Here is a 23,263-nt window from a genome sequence, read left to right as displayed (position 1 = left end):
ACTTCATTAGTGGTGATTTTGATTCATATGTATACTGCATTACGTATATTATCCAACCATTTAAATATGGGATATACATTATCCAACCACTTGACCTCTTTCGTGTTTGTTGGATTGTTGTCAAACACCAGATATAAAATTCTAACCACTTACTAAACTAAAGAGTTGAGTCCCTAATTTTCAATACTCACAATCATTACATATATGGGGGTTAAAATTCAGGATAAAGCGTTTTTGACATACATTTTGACTCTCATTTTATAGGACTCACTTCATAATATGTTTTAACTATTCTAACCGTCTATATTTTAGTAAATTATTCACAACTCATTCTTGAAAAAAATTAGACAAATTCAAAATCATTAATATTCATTTGTAGTGAAGAAAATAAACAAGAGAATGCCTTTATCTAAAGCGATCCCCTTGTTTATAAAAATGAGGACTAGTTGTGAGGTCATTTCATATCGAACTTCAACGATCTAAACCGTCTATTTTACACATTTGATTGTCATGATGAAATTTCAATGTTTTTTAGAACGTAGTGTTCATCAATTTCTTTAAACTCAATTAGATGCCTTAAATATTTTTGAATTGGCTAATATTTTGCAAGGATGATCTATGAAGTGTAACTTGGAAAATAGACAATTCGGATCGTTGAAGTTTGATGTGGAATGAGCCCCACAACTAGTCCATATTAAAAAAATAATAATCCTTGTGGATAGATCTGGAGACACACACTTTTGACACACATATATATATTTATGTAGGTTAAGATCCAGAGACACGTTTTTTACACAGTTTTAGTGAGGCCTACTCTATAATGTATTTCAACGATTCAAAAGTCCATTTTTTATGTCCACCAAAATACCTAAATCCGAAATCATATATGACCGTTTGATTAAATTTAGTGTTTCTTGGTACAACTATATTTGTTCATTTTATTCACTACAAGTGAATGTTTTATTGGTTTTAGATTAATTTCTCTAATTTTTTTTCAAAGATGATCCATGAATCATGTAATTAAATATAGATGGTGTGGCCATTGTAGTACATAAAGCATGACCCCTACAAAGGTGTCAAAATTTTGTCAAAAGCACGTTTCTCTAGATCCTAACCTTATATATTCATATCATTGGATTGGATCATCTTTATAAAAAAAAAATTAGACAAATCTAAAATTAAACATTCACTTGTAGTGAAAAAATTGGAGAAACATGGTTCTACTAAGAATCACTAATTTTAATCCAATGATCATATGGTTTTGGATTGAGGTGATATTTTGTACACATGATCTTTGAGATAAGAAATAAAAAAAATATACGGTTGGATCATTTAAATATATTATGGAGTGAGGCCCCACTAAAATGTAAGTTAAAAGCGTGTGTCTATATAGACTTTAAGGGAAGGGATTCTTATTTTTTTCATAAAAATGGAGATTAGTTGTGGGGTTCACACGACATTGAATTTTAACGATCCGAACAGTCTATTTTTCAAATTGCACATAATAGATCATCCTTGCAAAATATTAGAGGAAATATTTAAGACATCTAATTGGGTTAAAAAAATTAACAAATACTTTGTTATATAAGAAACAATGAAATTTTATCTTAATAATTAAATAGGCAAATGATTTTGGATTAAATTGAATTTTTGTAAGGATGATCTATGAATCAAGACTTACAAACTAGACGGTTCGGATCGTTGAAGTTCGATGTGGAGTGGGCCCCACATCTAGTCCCCATTTTTTGGAAAAAATGGGAATCCTTTGCATAAAAGGCTTGTTTGTGTGTGTGTGTGTGTGTGTTAAAGTTTCTTCCATATTAAGATATTAAGCAAAAGGTTGAGATAAGTTTCACAATTAATCATAAATAACTTGATGTCGAACTTAGGAACAAAAGAATAATTACCCTAAATTCGTTTAAATTCTAAACAGGAATAAACCCCACATGATATTTTATTACTAAACAACTTATATACCCTAATATGCAATTACTATTTAGGCCATATATGAATTAAAAAACAAAAATTATTTTCTGAATACACCCCAACTATTTGTCGATATGTATTCTAAGATTGTTTTCTTTCAAGCTCTTGAAGATACTCTCAATTCCATTATAAAACAAAACCCTAACTAAAAGCACAACATAGTTAATGAAAAAAAGAGGTTAATTTTGAAAAATGAAACATGAAATCAATGTTTTGGAGGCTTCAACGTCGTCCGTTGCTCTGTCACTTGGGTATTGACTACAACATATGTATCATTTGTAACTTCGACATTGATTCCAACATCTATATCACTTGTAAATTTGAAACTAAGATGTCATCTCCAACTTTTGTATTATTAGAATTTTAAAAAAAAAATGCATGTGCTTATATATTTCTTCATAAATACATCTCTTGACATACAGTTTCCATTGCAAGAAAATCATTTAAAATCTCTAATTGATATGCAAAAGGACTTTTGGGTGGAGCTTTAGATACCAGGCATGAATTGTAATATTAAAATTTATTTTTTGATCCTGCAGTTGCCCAGAAATATTCAAACATAAAATAAGCAAGAAAGACAATATGGGCATATACTTCTTCTCATAACGTGATCCACATATCTGAGAAATCTATGACTCTCTTCTCCCCCAAAACTCTAGCAAGCTCTTTGCAGAAAAACAAAACACCAAAAACTATTTGAATAATGTAATTAACAAAGAGTTTGATTGTAGGGTTTAAGTAGGGTGTGAGGTGTATGTAGAGGGGTTTGGGGTGTAAGGGTAGTATTGGAAAATAAGTGGGGTGTATTAATATAAATTTTTACTTAAAAAGTAGATGTAGAATGTATTAAGTATATGAGGTGTAATCAACAAAATGTGGGGTGTTAATAAAACAAGCCTAAAAGAATTCAAACTTAGATACGAATAGTATAGTACATTGACTCAAGCATTACTTACTTCTTTCTTTTTCAATCCACACCGGGCCTGCTCCTCGGGCTTCGCCTGTCACTCGGGCTTCCCAACGCTGGAGCCTATCCCCCCAGCAATATGCTCCTGTTTGAATGCCTAGCCCCCAAGCAACCTCCCCCGTTGGAGTTGCTCTAATAATGGTATCTAGAGCAGAAAATTGATCTCGAAAATTTATATATGACTGTTCTGTTTTAGTGGGAGAAGGGAAGGAGATTTAAATTTGGTACAATTTTTTTTTTTTTATAAAACGATATATTTATATTAAAGGTGTAAGAGAATAAATTGGTTGCGAACTTACCATTCTTGATTTTTGAATCTAAAATCTCTTATTATAAATGAAGAAGAATATCATTAAACAGTAGTACTAAGTAGGATACATCTTTAAATTTGAGAAGAAGATGAGTACTAGTAGATCAAGAGCTAATTGGTTAATGACTATTATAGTATTAGTTTAATCAATCTTGAGTTAATGGCTCTGATAGCACCTTAAATTTGAAGATGAAATGAAACAAGAACTGAATATTTCATAAAGAGAATCAAGAAGATGATTATAAAATTGAGAGAGAGGAGAGCTTAATACAAAGCTTACTGTAATTAACTAACAAACTCAAATCCTCTTACTTTCCCAACAACAATACTAACAAATACACTCATATTAAGACACTTGTCATGATCTTAGAGTCCTAGTCTTCATTAATCTCAGCCACATATCATATACTGCACACACAGTTTTTAGTTTTACTATATAAATTCTGATTTCTGAAGCCATTAATCTATTGTTAAATATCTGCAAAAATCGTCTAAATTTATGAGAATATGGTGAAAATATAGAGACCCCTCTTCACAAAATTCCTCGTAGAAAAAGTAGTGTGTGTGTGTATATACTATATAGATACCACCATACGGATTAGGATACTCTTTGCGAGGATCCTAACCATCGTAACATTTTATCCGTTCATTGTATATTGTGCGACCAGTTTTCGTTAAGTACTGTTTGTGTTTAATTAAGTAAATGTCCAAAATAACATAATTTTAGATCTCAACACATACCACTGAGTAGTCCGAAAATCAACAATTTGATCTTACATATGAAGATCTAATGGATCCTTGCAATGCTTAAGTTTTTGCATAAAACTCATATTATTGAGTGAATCGTAGCATTGTAGCCAAGCTCATAAACACAATAGTAAAACTTGACTACAACGAAAGAGAATACAAAAATGATTGTAATCACAGAAGAAGCTGAAACTTATTTTGAAGCGCATAAGGGGAACAAATAATTTATATTTTCATGACATTAAAATTTTTAATTTAATCTGATAGTGAAGTACACATGTCAAAAGCTAAATGAAAAAAGCACAAAGAAGATAAATGAGAAATATACCTAGCATTCCTCACAACCTTTTATTTTTGTGCGTTTTACAACTTAAATTTTCTTAACACAAAACTCCTATTATGATACAAGAAAATTTGAAAAATGGTAGGCTAAAAGTCATTAATCTAGTGATATTCGTCTTTACTTGTAAGTGAGAGGTCTTAGGTTTTGATTCTTACCAAAGATAAATTTGAATCATATTATTGCTAGCTCATTGTGAGGCTATGTCCTCTCCTCTCCTCCTTAGTATTGATAATACCGTTTGTTAAAACAAACAAAAAAGTCATTAAGTACATAAAAATTCTCAAGTTTCAAAATTTTCCCTTAGTAAGAAAGTAAATTTTCGTATTTTGATAGTTGTCTACAAAGTTCAACCCACCCGAGTTTTAAATCCTGGATCCGTCCCTCATGGGGACGAAAAATTTAGGACATTGTTACATGAAGACCTAACAATATTTTACAGTTTATATTAATTCATTGCAGGTGAGCTTTGAGACCCAACAATAGATAACAGAAGTGCCAAAAGATTTAGAATAAAATTTGAGGCAGCATATACAAAACTCAGATTTCACAATCAGCAGCACACGGACACAGAAGACAGGAATGGTTTTTTAATTCATTGTCTCAAGGAACTCTAAGGTTTATTTTACAGAATATGTAAACAGCTTCCACACAATACAAGTCCATACACACAGTATTACTTGGTTTCTATTAATACGGGAACCGCCTGCACCCTAGCCTTTAAGTTCTCCCATGGTAACCGGTAAGCCTCCAACTTCCGGTGACTCTGCATAGGAAATGGAGATCAGTTCAGACCTAAACTTCTCTTCTCCATCAGCATCTATTGCCTCACCATTCGACTTTCCAGAAGAGAGATTTGAAGTCAGATTCTTCTCTGGTTCAGAGTAAGAAATGGAAATAAGCGACTCACGAGTCACTTCTTCAGGAGCCTCCTTGCCAAGTCCTTCTTTATCCATAAAATGTCTGATCTGCTTGGTCTGCATGTATCCAAACACAACGTATTAGTTGAAGATAAGTTGGAAATGGTGACAAGAAAATCGGATTATAAATACTAGTACAGCTATAATAACATACATTCACAAGAAGTTCATAATGCTACCACAATACTCTCACAAAGTTGTTCATTCGCAATAAAAAAGCATGCAGAAATCCACATTCACCAACCAAAAACAAGGAAACAAAAACAACCAAATTGTGGAAGGGGCACTGGCCATGCTGCTTCACAGAACCAAGTCGAAGTAACTCGGCAAAATGACCCCATAAGGGGTGCTCTCCTATCTTTTGATTAGGAAAGCAGCACATACCAGGGGGTAGCGACTGTTTATTAAAAACACAGGACTCTGCTAAGTGGTAACACGATGTTTAGAGTCTGACACCTGCCCGGTGCTGGAAGGTCGGATCTTGGCTTTGATAAATCATATTCTTAGCTGATATTAAGTGTTTTTCTACCACAACAGTATACGACAGCATGAGAGCATATTGCACAATAATAGAAATTCCCCCAATGATGTTCAAATCAGAAAGGAAGACCTGAGAAAATCCATAACTACGGAAGAACATGAAACTGAGGTGAAAACCAAAATAATGAAGATGATGGTGAAAAGATGCACACACAAGGTAATGACTAGATTTCGAATTGTCCCTCCAAGAAAAAAAAAAAAGGTAACAAACTAGATTTCATAGCCACAGAAAGTAAATATTACTCTCAAGTTAAACAAAAGAAGGGGCAGGGGTTCCAGATACGTCGAAACAAGAGGAAACATATAGGAAACATATAGGAAACTTATCCCTCCTCAAACACAAAGGAAACTGGGAGCTCTGCAGCAAATAAATTTTCGATTCCCAGAAGTATAGAACCATTATCATTAAACAGCAGCACATAATATAAAACCCCAACAAGCTATTGAAAATCAAGCACAAATTCCATATAAAATTGGATGCTATTAAGCTCTTAAGAAAGGAAATTAACATATAAGACTATAACCAGAAACCAATCTCTCCCACCACCACCAGAAACATGTGATTTGAGGGTTTTTAGGCTTCATAATGCAGAGTTACGTCCTGGCAACTACCAACTACTTTTTCATGTATTTCATCAAAAACCCTAATGGCGTGGGATCAAACAGCCGAATCCTGTAAAACTTGAATTTCTGAACCAATGCAAAATACGCACAAAGGGGCAAATCCCAGTAATCTAGATAAGTAGAAGCAGCATCATCTTCAAGCTACATACCCATCTTAATCTTTGAAAGTATACCTCCTTTCAATAATCCAATTAACTTGAAATTATCACTTCGAAAAAGAAAAACAACATCTATAACCATAAAGATTAAAAACTTTAACTTTAAAACATATGGAAAATCAAGCACCGGCCCATCAGAGCGAGGAGAAAAATATGAACAACCCAAGTCTTCTTTTCGAGGATGATAAAGGAAAACAGATTCAATCAGAGGCAGAACCATAAAAACCCAGAAACAAATTCAAACTTCCCAAATTCTGCAACTACATATAACCATAGAGATTGAGCGGAAGAGAGAGAAAGAGAGAGAACCCAAACAAAATTCCAGAGAGAGAGAGAGAGAGATAGAGGACTTACCGTGAAATCAAAGCCGCTTGAGGAAGAACAAGGGGAGTAGGTGAATAGGGATTTAGGAGGGTGTGTTGACCTATGTTTGTATTGTATTTACACCGAGTCCGTTATTTAACTTTTTTCTTATTTGAAAGAAGAAAAAGGAGACGTTGCAAGTGGCTTCGGATAGTTGGGGACACAAAGTTCGAGAGAGAGAGAGAGAGAGAGAGAGCAAGGCAAATAATGGCGCCTGTTTCTCTCCGTCTTCAATCTTGAATCTTTGATGATTTCCTTGCTTGTAGATTTATTACCCCAAATAACGTTTTTATAGCAGAAGTTTGGGAATTTGGTTTTGTGCGTTATCATGCACATGTGGTGTGACAAAGACATTGTTGTCTAAAAAACAAAATGGGGCTCTTTTTTTCCTCTTTCGTTACAACTGAAAATATGGCTTTTTCATTGTTATAACCGTAAATAAATTTTTCAAGGTGGACGAGAAGAACTTACTTGGCACAAAGGTGTACGATTATTCTGTCTGTAGTACCCTAAATATGTTACATATTTGTCTAGAACAACATGCGTTGTGTATTGACTATTGAGTTGTAGAAATAAAATTCTAATGTGACACTTTTAATAAATACCTTCCTTTATATTGTATTCATGGGATGAGAGGAATATATGGAAAGGGATCCTCTCCAGATCTCTTCCATCTAATCTTTCTCATCAAATAATCCGAGCTCTTGAAATTTGATCCAATAGCTAAAAACATGGGCTCATTTTAAAAGTTATAATAACTTCAATCGTTGGATTAAATTTCAAGATCTCGGATTATTTAATGAGGAAGATTAGATGGAAGGGACCCAGAGATGATCCATTTCCGGAATATATGGCCTCAAAATCATTATTTGCTTTTTTTCTTTCTCCTTTTTAAAATTTTATACTAACTTCACATTGTTTTAATACAATTATATATTTTGGGCAGAGTATTATAAGGCTTTTTATCTAAAATGGTCCATAAAATTGACATAAATTCTCGCTTTGGTCGCTGAGATTTGGAATCAATAGAAGCGGTTCCTGAGTTTGTCCACCATCAATCATTTTGGTCTGTTTGTACCATATTTAGGGCCTCCGTATTTAGACCTCGTGTAAATACTCGAGGGACTCAAATGTAATTATGCAATAAATGAAGGGGCAAATATGTAATAAGTGAGAAGCCCTTATTCTATAAAATGACTCCTCACTCTCCTCATTAAGGGAAGTCAAGGTTTAGGCCATGAGAAGAGAGAAAACATCTCTGAGAGGGCAAACACAGAAAATAGGTTAGAGAGCACACTGCCTCTAACCTTCTTGTATATTCACCATTCAGAGTAAAACAATATCGACGTAGCCCAAACATTGGGGTGAACCACGATACATTTTGTGTTCATTACTTTCTTGTAGATTCACGGTCGGATTTACGTTGTTCCAAGACCCTTCCGGTTTTGTGCATCAACATTTGGCGCCGTCTGTGGGAAACGACACGAAAAGCTATGTCGGTTCTCTCTTAATTTTTCACCTCCACCGTGAATCTGCAAAAACCAAGAACCAAATCGACAAACCCACCTCAGAAAACCAAGATATATCAACTAGGTGTGTTTTATTGTTCTCAAATTTTGAAGGAAAATCAAAATTATCAGCCATGGAAATGGAAGCAGAAGAACATGAAAAAGAAAGTCTTCGCCCTGAGTCAGAGAACCAAACTCCAGTAAAGGGTGTCCGAGATTTGCTATGGACGCCCATAAATTGGTTCAGAATGCTGAGCAGCGAGTTGCATTGGAGCTTTGTGGTGGGTGTGCTGATTGTGTACAACATTAGTCAGGGGCTAAGCATGGTGAATTGGAGCGAGGATCGGTTCAAAATAGCCTTCTTCGACGTGGAGACGACGGTGCCGACCCGACCTGGACAGGGCTTCACCATCTTGGAATTTGGATAGAACTACCTTTGACCCGGGGACTCTGTCGTCCTCCTCCACGTGCTACCCACCAGCGTCCTCTACGTATGGTCCCGACTAGGGCTCCGTCGACCCCAACGATGCCATCTCCTTCTCCTCCGAGTTACATCAGAGATTGGAGGACGACTTCGACATCTCCACCACCTCCAAGAAATGAAGCTCTCTGCCGCACAAGCAGCCACCTGCACCTCACAGACATTCAAAAACAAAAAGAAAGACAGTGACAGTCTCTCTCTCTAGTTCCTTTTTTCAACTAGCTTTTACTTTTTCTTCATCATCCAATAATCTGTAATGGCTCTTTTCTGCTCCCAATCTGTTGTTTCATGCTTAACTATTATATGCCTAGTTCTTGTTCAATCCTACTCTGCCATAATATATAGCATGAGGAACCACCACCACAACTTCCACCTTCACAGAATAAGCTCTCTGCGTAGCTACTCCCGCTCGAAACTCTCGGCAGGGACACATGCCGGTCAAAGCTCTGGTCAACACTTCGGTCTTTGAGCATAGCAGTCGTGGTGGACTCCGACGCCATCTGCGGTGGGCCAGCCTCAGCCACATGGTTATTGTGATCATCATCATGATGATGATGACGACGAGGCAGCAACAACTCGCGGCGCTTCTCTCCGTCTCCATCCCTAAGGACGACTCCATCTCTCTCTACTTCCGACCGACCCCAAACACTCTTCCTCATTCTCTCGATCTCTGATCGTGGAGCAAACAGGTGCGCTTTTGGAAATGGCACTGTTGAAATGGAAGCTTGCGTCATGGATGACAAAAAGAGATGTGGAGCTGTTTCTGAGCTCACCATTATTAACCGACCCCGCCAAAGATAACAGGCTATGTTGATGTCTACCATCTGCCAAAAGAGAAAAGAAAAAGTAAAACGCTCGAGTAGGTGCGCATCAACAACCTGCAACTGTCGACCACATGGAAAATGATAAGTGTTTTATCTTTTGGCTGATTTATTTAAAATTATCATTTGTTTATTTAATATCTTATTATTTTTGTCATGATGGCTAATTATAAAATAATAATTTTATTATTTTTATGTCATGATGACTTATGATTAAATAATATTATTTCTGATATCACATGATTACTACCACGTTATTGATTTATACAACATGTGAGTTATCAAACAATTGAATAAATCATTTATTCATGATTATATATATATACACACATATTTAGGCAATACCTAATATATTGTTGATTTATGCAACATTCATTTATCAAACAACTGAATAAATCACTTATTCATGATTATATATATATATATACACACACACACATTTAGGCAATACCTAATATATTGTTAATTTATGCAACATGTCATTTATCACACAACATAATAAACCATTTATTCACAGAAGGCACACAATACAATATTTTTGCCTTGACAAACTTTGTCAATTTGATTTATTCATTATACGGTCATACTTATACTGTGATTTATTGTCAGAAATTATTGAGCAACTAGATCCACTGATCAACATTGTTGCTGATTAAAGAAGTTTACCAACTTATAAACTGATGAGCCACGTGCTCATGGTGATCTCTTGTCTAACCGGACACCCTCTATTATCACCAACCAGGTGATCAAAAGTACGTTGATGTGAAAAATAAGTTAACACACAAAATTAAACCCTCTTTTTATCAATTGTAGCAAAGTATGTAAGTAGGGATCGTTCTAAACCGGGGATTAGGAGGGATTGCTAAACACTTGAAAACTGACTTAGAAATGTAAAAACAAAGTTTAAAACACTAGATTAGACTCAAAGAATGCAAAACTCACGTTTAAAATACTAAAATAAACCAATAACTCAAAACAGCAACTAAAAGACTCAAAACTACCTTAAAAACACTTTCTGGGCAGTTTTGAACACAAAGCACCAATTTGGACGAATTTGGGTTTTAACTTGTACCAAAACACTTAAAAACATAAACCAACACACTTTCTAACTAATCTAGGACTTCAAAATAAATGGGGAATTGATTTGGACGAAAATGAACTAAATAGACATATTGCAAGGAAAACAGATTGTAATAGAAACAGATTGTAACACAAAGTTATGAATAATCAATGGATGATGGAATGGCTAAGGGGTTCTTCTCCACACATGAAATATATGCAACCTAAATCAATTTTCAGTTATCAATTTAATAAGTTATGAATCTCGACACTCCAAGTTAATTAGGTCCGCTTAAATTAACCTTCAGATTTCCCTAGAATCATTGAATTGGATGAATATGCATCGCAAACAAATTATTCCCAACAAGTTCTTTATATGAACAACATGATAAAGACACAAGTTAGAATCATTACATTCTTTGGAAGTCATAAGCATCGACAAGGCATTCGTAACTATGAAAAGCATGAAACTCTTGTCAAGAATCTACTTAACACGATCGTGACTAGTGACCTTCACTACTTACGAATATAAATTCATAACGATTAGGTGAAACAAACTTATATCCTAGCATCAAATTCAAGCATGCAAATTAAGCGTGCACTCTCAACCAACATACAAGAATAAGTTCTAAATCAAACGGTTAAGCAAATTGTATTCACGACTTATACAACGATAACTGAAGGTAAGCAACTTATTTCACATATATAATCATGGTTTTGAATCCACCCTTAGCCAAAACGAAATTAGCCAATCATACTTAAAGCAAAACAAAGATTACATGAATTAGACATTAAAATCCAAAGAAAGAAAACACCTAGAATGCTCCAACTTGGTAGCAAGTGCATCCAAGATTCCTCATTTCCCTTGCTTGTGGCAGATTGGTTTGTGGACAAGTTTTGGGTAGTTCTATGGTGCAGAAAGGTTTATGGTGAGTGTAGAGGAGTGTTTGATGGTGGAAGGGTGGTGGAGAACTTCGGCAAAGAGGGTGGAAGAAGGTGGAGTGGCTGTGATATTTTCTGGGCACTAGAATGGTGTTTTTGGGGTGTTTTGCTGCCTAGGGTGAGTATGGACGAATTTCTGTGATGAATGGTGAATATGAGAGTGTGAACCCTTTGCCAAGGGGTGTAAACATGTATATATAGGCCCCAAAAACCCTAGAGAATCAGATTGGGCAGTGGGGAAAATGCACAGCAAGGAGGGTGAATTTGTGGTGTGCAATGGTCCAAGGATGAAAATGGAGCAATGATGCAAAGTATGGAGGGTAAAATGGAGTGGTATTTTAGCTAGGGAGCATGAATGATTGTGTTCATTGCATGGAAATGAAAAGGGGAGGTGAAATGTTTCAGAAATTAGTCAAAGGTGCAGCAACATGTGTTGCACACAGCATTGGATCCCAAATGTGGATGATGGAGCATCAATTGGTGCATGGAATGGTTGTGAAAGTTGTGTGAAATCTGATGGGTGAAGGGAACAAGAGGTATGCAGCAATTGAGTGTGATAATTGAGTGAATTGAGGCATGAAATCAGAAATATTTTAGGGGACAAGGATGATTAAGCATGCATGGGAATCCAAAGGGAATGCTATGTGGTTACACGGCAAGGAGTGGGTGTTCTTTTGTGGCTGAATTCTTGATCCTTTGTACATTAATTCTTCACATTCTTAGCCTCTTTAATTCTTCAATTTCGTCCAAACCTTGGTTCCAAATATGTGACATGCATTCCAAGCTCCATTTTCCTCCAAAATGCTCCAAAATGCATCTTCTTGCCTACTTTGTCCTTAAAATATGAAAACACACGAAAATGACTTTAAACACTAAAATAACTAAAGAGACACGACATAAATGCACAAGAACAAGCCAACTAAGTCGCATAAATATGCTCCTATCATACGTCCAGTACTCCAAAATTATTCGGCAGCCTGCCACTATTATCACCAACTAGGTGATCAAAAGTACGTCCAGTACTCCAAAATTATTTAGTAGCCTGCCATTATTATCACCAACCAGATGATCAGAAGTACAACCCGTCCTCCAAAAAATCATATTATTATCACTAACCAGATGATCAGAAGTACAACCCGTCTTCCAAAAAATCATACATGAGCATCACTCATGATAATCACCATCATACATGAGCATCACTCATGTCAATCATACATAAATATTTATGACCATCACTCATGTCAACATTCATGAACATCACTCATGTCAACATCCATGAGCATCACTCATGTCAATCAGCTTCGAAAGCTTCATTTACAGAGCTCCAGCTTCAAAAGCTTCATTTACAGAGCTCTAGCTTCGAAAACTTCATTTATAGAGCTCCAGCTTCGAAAGCTTCATTTACAAGAGCTCCAGCTTCGAAAGCTTCATTTACAGAGCTCCAGCTTCGAAAGCTTCATTTACAGAGCTCCAGCTTTGAAAGCTTCATTTACAGAGCTCTACTTTTGAAAGCTTTATTTACATGGCTCCAACTTCAAAAGTTTCATTTATAGAGCTCCAGCTTCAAAAGCTTCATTTACAGAGCTCCAGCATCGAAAGCTTCATTTACAGAGCTCCAGCTTCGAAAGCTCATTTACAAAAGCTCCAGCTTCGAAAGCTTCATTTACAAAGCTCCGACTTCAAAGCTTTATTTACAAAAGCTCCAGCTTTAAAGCTTCACTTTCAAAGCCTCACCTATAAAACTTCACTTTCAAAGCTTCAGTGTATGGTATACAAAGACCGCATCCGAACAACCGTCACATCGGGCCATAGATAGATTGAATTTGAAGTCTCCAGCCAATAGACTCTATTGACTGAAGACTTAAGGGACTATACTATGTACCATATATTGGGCTTCCGCAACTGGGCCTCATGAAAAATACTTGGGGGACTTAGCCCATTATTTATGTATTGAGGAGCGAGCCCTTATTCTATAAAAAGGGACTCCCTCACCATCATTAGAGAGCATCGCCGCCTGCTGAGCAACCTCCTCACCGCGAGCATCAACTCTAGCCCATCATTTATGTATTGAGGAGCGAGCTCTTATTCTATAAAAAAGACTCCCTCCCCATCATTAGAGAGCATCGCCGCCTACTGAGCAACCGTCTTGCCGCAAGCATTAACTCTAGCCCATCATTTATGTATTGAGGAGCGAGCCCTTATTCTATAAAAGGGACTCCCCCATCATCATTAGAGAGCATCGTCGCCTGCTGAGCAACCGCCTCGCCACGAGCATCAACTCTAGCCCATCATTTATGTATTGAGGAGCGAGCCCTTATTCTATAAAAAGGACTCCCCCACCATCATTAGAGAGCATCGCCGCCTGCTGAGCAACCGCCTCGCCGCAAGCATTAACTCTAGCCCATCATTTATGTATTGATGAGCGAGCCCTTATTCTATAAAAGGGACTCCCTCACCTTCAACGCCATAAGCCGAGCCAACCAAGGCAACATAAGCCACAAGCCGAGCAGCCTTGCAACATATGCTACTTCTAGTTGAGCATCATTTCACATTGAGTACCGTCTCATATCGAGTATCAGTTTTAGACGACATCTAGTTACTTCAGCCCACACATGGACTGAATTTCAAGTCTCCAGCCAAAAGACTTTCTTGACTGAAGATTTGGGGGACTACTGTTTGTATCATATTTAGGGCCTCCGTATTTAGACCTCGTATAAATACTCTGGGGACTCAAATGTAATTATGTAATAAATGACTGGGCAAATATGTAATAAGTGAGGAGCCCTTATTCTATAAAAGGACTCTTCACTCTCCTCATTAGGGGAAGTCAAGGTTTAGGCCATGAGAAGAGAGAAAACATCTCAAAGAGGGCAAACACAGAAAATAGGCTAGAGAGCACAATGCCTCTAGCCTTCTTGTATATTCACCATTTAGAGTGAAACAATATTAACATCAGTGTGGACGTAGCCCAAACATTGGGGTGAACCACGATACATTTTGTGTTCTTTACTTTCTTGTAGATTCACGGTCGGATTTACGTTGTTCCAAGACCCTTTCGGTTTTGTGCATCAACATGGTCATTTCGTGAAAAATCTCTGTTAAATAAGGACCAAAATGACAAAAATATGTTCAATTTAATAAATAATGAGTCAAAATGATTTCACAAAAATTAAGTGCATTTTTGTCATTTTATCCTTATTTAACGGAAATTTTGTATGGAATGATCAAAATGATTGATGGTAAATAAACTCATGGACCACTTCTATTGATTTTAAATCTCAGGGACCAAAGTAAAAAGTTATACTAATCTTAAGGACCATTGTGGCTAAAAAAACCTTATTACTACAACCTAGTGACATTCTTCTCTACTTGTTATTATAAAATCTTGAGATTAACTCTTGTGAATAACGAGTTAGATACCAAATCTTGCACTCAATTTTTAATTAAATAAATCATTTAGCACTATCGTCTAAGTAGGAAGTTTAAAGTGACATCCATCGATGACGAATTCAATATCATATTAGCTTAGCTCAAATGACCCGTCATCTAGTGTAAATGAATCGGTGCATAAAAAAAAAAAAAACTAATGAAAAAAACTTCAAAACTTTGATTTTTAATGATAATGACAAAATAAAGGGTAAAGTGAATAGTACCAGGATTAACTTTTTAGCGTAAAAATATGGTTGTTCGTTAAAATAAACAGTACCAGGAGCTTTTCGTTAAAGTTCCCATTAAAAAAAATCTTTTAGTTAAATGAATATCCTTTGTAAATTTTGTCATTTAGCCTAAACTAGGTCTCATCAACGACCAACGCTAGCTAAGCTCCAGACAATTAGTTCAACATTTCTACATAAAAAAAATTAATACTATGTTTGAATGAAGATATTTAAGATTATTAAGGAACTTTAAAATGACAGAAATTGAAATGACGGGATTTTATTTTTTAGAATTTATGAATTTTCTTGTTTTGTTAACAAAAAAAAAACAATGGAATTGAATATGGAATTTGTTATTTTTAAACTCTCAATCATAGAAATTAAGAAATGACACCTATTTATATGGAATTTAAACTTGGGAATTGGAGATCCCAAATTTCAAGTTTTTTTTTTCCATGCGGAAATTCTAAATTTCTATGCTTATGAATCCAAATAACGGAATTGGTGCATTTCAATTTATAAATTTTGATTTTATCCAAATTCCAAGTTTATTTCCCTCATCCAAATATGTCACAGCCCGTCCCGAAATTTTTTTATCGGGAGCGTGAAATGACGAAAATACCCTTGACGGGTATTAAGGTACGTGTTTTACATATGTATATATTTAATGGACTAATTATCATCCCTAAACTTTTGGAGAAAATTGAGTTGTAAATTTGTGTGGTTAGGGATTGAAGTGGGATTGTTTTGGTTTCCACACCCTAACACACGGACTCACCTTTCCTTCCCCCTCTTCCCCGTGTCTCTCTCTCTCCTCCCTCACAACTCTCTCACTCTCTCTCACCCTCGATCGTACGGACAACACCAAAACCCTCCAAAACTTCGTGGATCGAAGCAAATAAGGTATGATTCTTCACCCTCTTGATGTTCTGAGTTGATTGGTACTAGTTTTAGGAAGTGAAACCCTCGGAATCGTCGTGAAACCCTAACCCCGAAAATGTGCACTGTTCATGCACACGTGAAATCTTGCATTTCAGGGAATTTCAAGCTCACAGTGAGCTTAAGGACATCCTCACGAGCTTCGGGGTACTTCGTTGGTGATATTTAGACGTCGGAGGACCGAGAACGGAGGTTCTCAAAAAATTTCCGAACTATCGTTCTTCCCCAGGTAAAATCTAGTGAATTTTAGACCTTGAAACTAGTCAATCATGATTCTACATGTTGAGGGCTTCAAATTGATATAAAATTCAAAGAAATCGGTTGAGAAACGAAGGAGAACAAGCATTTTTAAAACTCGCCGAAATCCGGCCACCGGAAAAACCAGTCCGGCGACTGGCTGAGGAAGATGATGCGCGTGAGGGCGCGTGGCAAGCCTAAAATTTTTTCTAAAAATTCCTCGACGTCCGTGACGTCGAGTAGGTCGATGTGGTATATTCATATACCCAAATTGAGCATCGTATGAGAAGTTATTTCGAATTGTTGGTTATGTGTTTAAATTAACGTTTTTATAGTTGTTTCGCATATAGGTGACACCTATCCCGAGGACGAGCGCATCCAGGGACGTCACGGGGGTTACGACCCATCGACTTATCAGTGAGTGGGCAGTTTTGTTTTCATATTACCTATATACTACTGTTTTTCCCAGAAAATGTAATTATATGAAAATATGTTTTAAAATGCCATGCATACAATCGATGAGACATTTGAATTCATAATTGATGCATATATATGTGAATTGACGCTGTTGACGCACAACTGAGTTTTTACATTATTCATACGATTTATTTTATGTGAATTGTATTGGAAGCTCATAACCTGCACCCTAGGTGTTAGTGCTTATATTATTCACCATACCGCACGCTCGCCTTGGATCCAAGTAGGTGGATGTCGTACATACCACTAGAGGTGGTTCCGACATGCCAGTCGTACAGACCATTAGAGGGGTTCCGACTGGTAGGTGACCTTAGATTATGTGCACAGATGATTGATGAAAGAAGCACTAGAGCGTATTATTTCACCATCGTAGTCGTACAGACTACTATAGGTAGTTCCGACTTATGTGCAGTGTAGTGCCGTACAGGTCACAGTTGGTGACTCCGGCAGGGCCGTACAGGTCACAGTTGGTGACTCCGGTTGGATGGGATAGTGAGCTATAGAATCAGCCGTACAGGACCACTGTAGGGTCTCTGGTTGATTTATTATTTCACCTGATTTATATTGATGCATTCATATTATATTTTGGCATGGCATATTCTTTCTGAGATGTTATGTTGATAGATGGTGAGCGGAGTTTTGGTGAGGGGTTAGAAACGTTTTAAATGAAATGTTTTTGGAAAATCTTTGGTTTTACTGACCCACTCATCTTTGTTTTGCGCCCCTCCAGGTTCTAGTTAGCAGTTGGTGGCTCACGAGGTTTTTTTTCGGCATTCTGACAGACGTTCTGCATGTAGGACTCACCTGCGGGTGTTGTACTTTAATTATGGTCCTACTTGACTGCACTTATACCTACGCTCTGAATTCGTGTGTTTTACTTTATAACTCTCTCTTGTATGCTAGTAGGTTATTCTGGTAGTGGTTGGTTTAAATTCCTTCATATTTCTGTTATATCTTGCTTCCGTGTCGCACTTTTGGCTACGTCACACTCACGTGACGACCAGCACGCCTTTATTCTAGGATCGGGGTGTGTCAGTTTGGTATCAGAGCCTAGGTTGCAGTCCTGTATAATTGTTAATGCTCTAATGATGTTTTGATGTTTTCTGTCAGAATTATGCCGCCTCGTAGGGAACGTAGGGAATCCCGCAGTACTCCTGAACCTAATTTCCTAGAAATCGCTCAGTTAGGGGAAGCAATGGCCCAGGCTCTTCAGAATGCAATTCGTCCTCCTCCCCCTCCTCAGAGGACACCCCTGGAGACTATGTACAATTTGAAATTGGATCGTTTTATGGGTAATGAAGGTCACGAGGGGGCAGAGAAATGGCTAGACCATATTGAGAAGACGTTTCAGGTGATGCAAAGTCAGGGGAACTTTCTTGCTAATAGGTGGGTTGAGACCACTACCTGGTTTTTGGGCCGAGAGCCAGCAGCTTGGTGTGAAAATCAGACTAGGTTCATGTCACATGAGACGGCTGCTGACTGGAAAGTATTCAAAGAGAACTTTATGAAGAGATTTGTCCCTCCAGAATACATTGATCGTAAAAAGCAAGAGTTTACTCGATTGAAACAAAGGAATATGTCAGCACATGAGTACTACAGAAAGTTTACTGATTTGTCTCGTTATGACCCTGATACAGCTGGTAATCAGGTAGAGATGCTTCGACGTTTCAAGTTGGGAACTAAGAGAAAATGGCGGACTTTTGCCAGTGCACTTCCCTGCGCCGATTATCATGAGTTTTTCAAGATTTTGGTTAGGATGGAGGACTCCGATAATCTTCCCAGTGACACTGAGGATGACGAGGACAAGAATGGTGGTCAGAAGAAGGATGATAAAGGTAAGGGTATCTCCATTTCGGGACCTCGTAAGACACAAAATTTTAAGAAGAGTGGAGCGAGTTCAAGTTCTTCTAGTAGAGGATATAGTATTACTGGCCCGATGAGAGGTGGTGGAAGATTTTCTGGTGGACCCAGATTTCAAAGGCAGAGGGATTCCGGTGGTGCTGGTGGTTCTGGTGCTCCGTGGTGTCGCCGTTGTAATTTTTGTCATCATGGTGAGTGCAGGAGAGGTGGTGGTGCTTGTTATGCTTGTGGAAAAATGGGACATCGGGCTTCTCACTGTCCCCAGGGTCAGCAGAGACCTCAGCAGACCACTATACCACCTCCAGCGTCGATTCAGCAGAGCTTTGGACCAGGCAGTTATGGCCAGTCGGGTTGTGGTGGTGCTTACCACTACCAGGGGGATGCTGCTCCTTATGCTTCTGGACCTTATCAGTATCCCCATGAGCCTTATTCTCAGACGGGGTATTCCCAGGACCTTGGGGGTTATTCTTCTTATTCTTCCATGCCAGCTGGTGGATCTCAGTGGCATCAGGGAGGCCAGCCTCGTCAGGGAGAAGTTGCTGCTGGTGGTGCAGGATCATCTAGGCAGCCTAGTCAGTCAGGCCAGGGACGTACTTTTCAGGGGCGAGGTAATCAAGGCATCAGAGGTCGTGGTGGACGACAGTAAGCTCAGGGGCATGTTAATCACATATCACTGCAAGATGCTCAGAACCATCCAGATTTGATCATGGGTACGTTAAATGTTCTTGGTCACTTTGCTAAAGTTTTGATTGATTGTGGTGCTACGCATTCTGTGATTTCTCATACGTTTGCTCAAATGACTCAACCCCACCCTTCACCTCTAGGATTTGATTTAGAGTTTGCCATGCCTAGAGGAGATAAGTGTTATGTTGATAGTGTGTATCTTGGGTGTCCAGTGTTGGTAGAGGGCGTAGTTATGCCAGCTGATCTTATTCCATTAGATATTGTGGATTTTGATGTGATTCTCGGAGTAGATTGGTTGCATTATAATCGTGCCCATATTGATTGTTATGGGAAATCAGTTACTTTTTATCGCCCTGGACTACCCGAGGTTACTTTTGTGTGCGAAAGAAGTGGGGTGAGACATGGTGTTATTTCTGCCATAAGAGCAAGGAAGTTATTATCGAAGGGTTGCCAAGGATATTTAGCACATGTGGTGTTAAATGATGTTGTTCCTAGCAGTGTAGAAGAAGTTGGTGTGGTCAGGCATTATCCTGATGTATTTCCTGATGATTTGCCGAGGTTGCCTCCAGACAGAGATGTGGAATTCTCTATCGAATTGCTTCCAGGTACAGACCCTATATCTCTAACTCCTTATAGAATGGCTCCAGCTGAGTTGAGAGAATTGAAAATTCAGTTACAAGAACTACTTGATAAAGGTTTCATTCAACCTAGTTCGTCACCTTGGGGAGCTCCAGTATTATATGTGAGAAAGAAAGATGGAACTCTGAGATTATGCATTGATTATAGGCAATTGAACCGGGTGACGATTAAAAACCGTTATCCATTGCCTCGCATCGATGATTTGTTTGATCAGCTGAAAGGTGCGTGTGTATTTTCTAAGATTGATTTGAGATCTGGTTATTATCAGTTGAAGATTAAAGATGAAGATGTACCTAAGACGGCTTTCAGAACCCGTTACGGACATTATGAATTTCTGGTTATGCCATTTGGGTTGACTAATGCGCCTGCAGCTTTCATGAGGCTAATGAACGAGGTATTCCAGCAATATCTTGATAAATTTGTTATTGTTTTTATTGATGATATTCTGGTATACTCTAAATCTAAAGCAGATCATATCCGACATCTTAACTTGGTATTAAAGAAATTGAGGGAACATCAGTTGTATGCCAAGTTCAGTAAATGTCAGTTTTGGTTGACTGAAGTGGCATTTTTGGGGCATGTTGTATCAACACAAGGAATTCAAGTAGATCCTCAAAAGATAGCAGCAGTGGAGAATTGGGAACAACCTCGAACCGTCACTGAGGTACGAAGTTTTCTTGGTTTGGCAGGTTATTATCGACGGTTTGTTCAAGACTTTTCTATGATTGCTTTACCGTTAACGAAGTTGACCAGGAAGGATGTTAAATTCGAGTGGGATGAGAATTGTGAGCGGAGTTTCCAGCAATTGAAATATTGCCTCACTCATGCTCCAGTATTGGTACTCCCTGATGATAGCGGTAATTTTGAGATTTACAGTGATGCTTCCTTGAATGGTTTGGGATGTGTTTTGATGCAGCATAATAGAGTGATTGCCTATGCTTCTCGACAGTTGAAGAATCATGAAAGGAATTATCCTACTCACGATTTTGAATTGGCAGCCATTGTCTTTGCTTTGAAGATTTGGAGGCATTATCTATATGGTGAGAAGTGTAAGATCTTCACTGATCACAAGAGTCTTCAGTATCTATTTACTCAGCATGATCTTAATCTTCGTCAGCGAAGGTGGATGGAATTGCTGAGTGGTTATGACTGCACTATTGAGTATCATCCGGGTCGTGCTAATGTGGTAGTTGATGCACTGAGTAGGAAACTTCAAGGTCGACTCAATCCTTTATATGCTTGTCGTGTTCCCCTTCTTGAAGAACTGAGGGCAACTGGAGTAAAGTTGGAGTTGGAAGATCGAAGCGGAGCTTTTCTTGCTAGTTTTCAAGTCAGGCCAGTTTTGGTTGATCGTATACTCGAAGCTCAGACGGTGGATGAGGAAATTCAAGAAATGGTTCAATTAAGAAATGAAGGGAAAAAGAAAGACCTCAGGATTCGAGATTCAGATGGCATGCTTATGCAGGAGAACAGAATGTATATACTGAATAATGAGGAATTAAAAAAGGAAACTTTGGATGAAGCGCATTGTTCAGCTTATGCAATGCACCAAGGAGGAACTAAGATGTATCATACCATTCGACCATTTTATTATTGGCCGGGTATGAAAAGGGAAATTGCAGATTATGTAAGTAGATGTATTATTTGCCAGCAAGTCAAAGCAGAAAGAAAGAAGCCTTTTGGGCGAATGCAGCCACTTCCTGTTCCCCAGTGGAAATGGGAAAATATAACTATGGATTTCGTGTATAAGCTTCCTCGTACACGAAATGGATTCAATGGTGTTTGGGTGATTGTGGATCGACTTACCAAGTCAGCACACTTCATTCCAGTGAGGGAAAAGTATCCTCTAAATAAATTGGCTAAGTTGTTTATCACGAAGATTGTGAAGTATCATGGAGTTCCAGTGAATATTATTTCTGATCGAGACCCAAGATTTATTTCTAAATTTTGGGTAGCTTTTCAGGAAGCTCTTGGTACGAATTTGCTTTACAGCACTGCTTATCATCCTCAAACTGATGGGCAATCAGAGAGGACTATTCAGACGTTGGAGGATATGTTGAGATCTTCAGTGCTACAGTTTGGTGATTCCTAGCATGATCGCCTAGACTTGATGGAATTTGCCTACAATAATAGTTTCCATTCGAGCATTGGGATGTCACCATTTAAGGCACTTTATGGTAGGGAGTGTCGTACGCCATTGTGTTGGTCTGAGGTTGGTGAAAGAGTGTTAGAAGGCCCAGAGATTGTGGATGAGACTACTCAAAATATTCAGGTGATTAAGTCCAACCTGAAAGCAGCCCAGGATCGACAGAAGAGTTTAGCGGATCGACATGCTACTGATCGAGTGTATGATGTGGGTGATTGGGTATTTTTGAAATTGTCACCTTGGAGAGGTGTGGTACGATTTGGGAAAAGAGGAAAGTTAAGTCCTAGGTACATAGGACCCTATGAGATCACTAAAAGGATTGGTGAAGTTGCCTACAGGTTGGAGTTGCCTCCGGAGTTATCTAAGGTTCATAATGTGTTTCATGTCTCTATTCTTCGACATTATATTTCTGATACTTCACATGTAATCCCTCATCAACCGCTAGAGATTAATCCGGATTTGACGTATGATGAGGAACCAATCACTATCTTGGATTCGAAAGATAAGGTTCTAAGGAATAAGACGGTGAGCTTGGTAAATGTGTTGTGGAGGAATCATTCTGTAGAAGAAGCTACCTGGGAGACAGAAGATCGAATGAGAGAGATGTACCCAAGGTTATTTTATGGATATTAAGCGGTTTATTTGGTTGTGGGAATTTCAGGGATGAAATTCTATAAGGAGGGGAGATTGTCACAGCCCGTCCTGAAATTTTTTTATCGGGAGCGTGAAATGACGAAAATACCCTTGACGGGTATTAAGGTACATGTTTGACATATGTATATATTTTATGGACTAATTATCATCCCTAAACTTTTGGAGAAAATTGAGTTGTAAATTTGTGTGGTTAGGGATTGAAGTG

The 23,263-nt window shown here is 37.8% G+C and overlaps 1 protein-coding gene and 1 long non-coding RNA gene across 2 annotated transcripts; one reads left to right on the top strand and one right to left on the bottom strand.

Moving 5' to 3' along the window:
- Positions 1-4,923: 4,923 nt before the first annotated feature.
- On the bottom strand, positions 4,924-7,294 carry LOC103407805 (uncharacterized). The gene is made up of 2 exons (XR_524859.4): positions 6,947-7,294; positions 4,924-5,327 (listed from the first exon to the last, which is right to left on the bottom strand). It is a non-coding gene; the product is annotated as an uncharacterized lncRNA (long non-coding RNA).
- A 10,895-nt stretch (positions 7,295-18,189) lies between these two features.
- On the top strand, positions 18,190-23,037 carry LOC139191630 (uncharacterized). The gene is made up of 3 exons (XM_070812584.1): positions 18,190-19,543; positions 19,832-21,885; positions 22,531-23,037. Exons 1-3 carry the CDS (start codon positions 18,190-18,192, stop codon positions 23,035-23,037), a joined length of 3,915 nt encoding a protein of 1,304 aa, XP_070668685.1.
- The last annotated feature ends 226 nt before the right edge of the window (positions 23,038-23,263 follow it).

The sequence above is a fragment of the Malus domestica genome, chromosome 02 (assembly GCF_042453785.1).
Source record: "Malus domestica chromosome 02, GDT2T_hap1".
Taxonomy (NCBI): Eukaryota; Viridiplantae; Streptophyta; class Magnoliopsida; order Rosales; family Rosaceae; genus Malus; species Malus domestica.
This window is presented reverse-complemented; position numbering and strand designations above follow the sequence as displayed.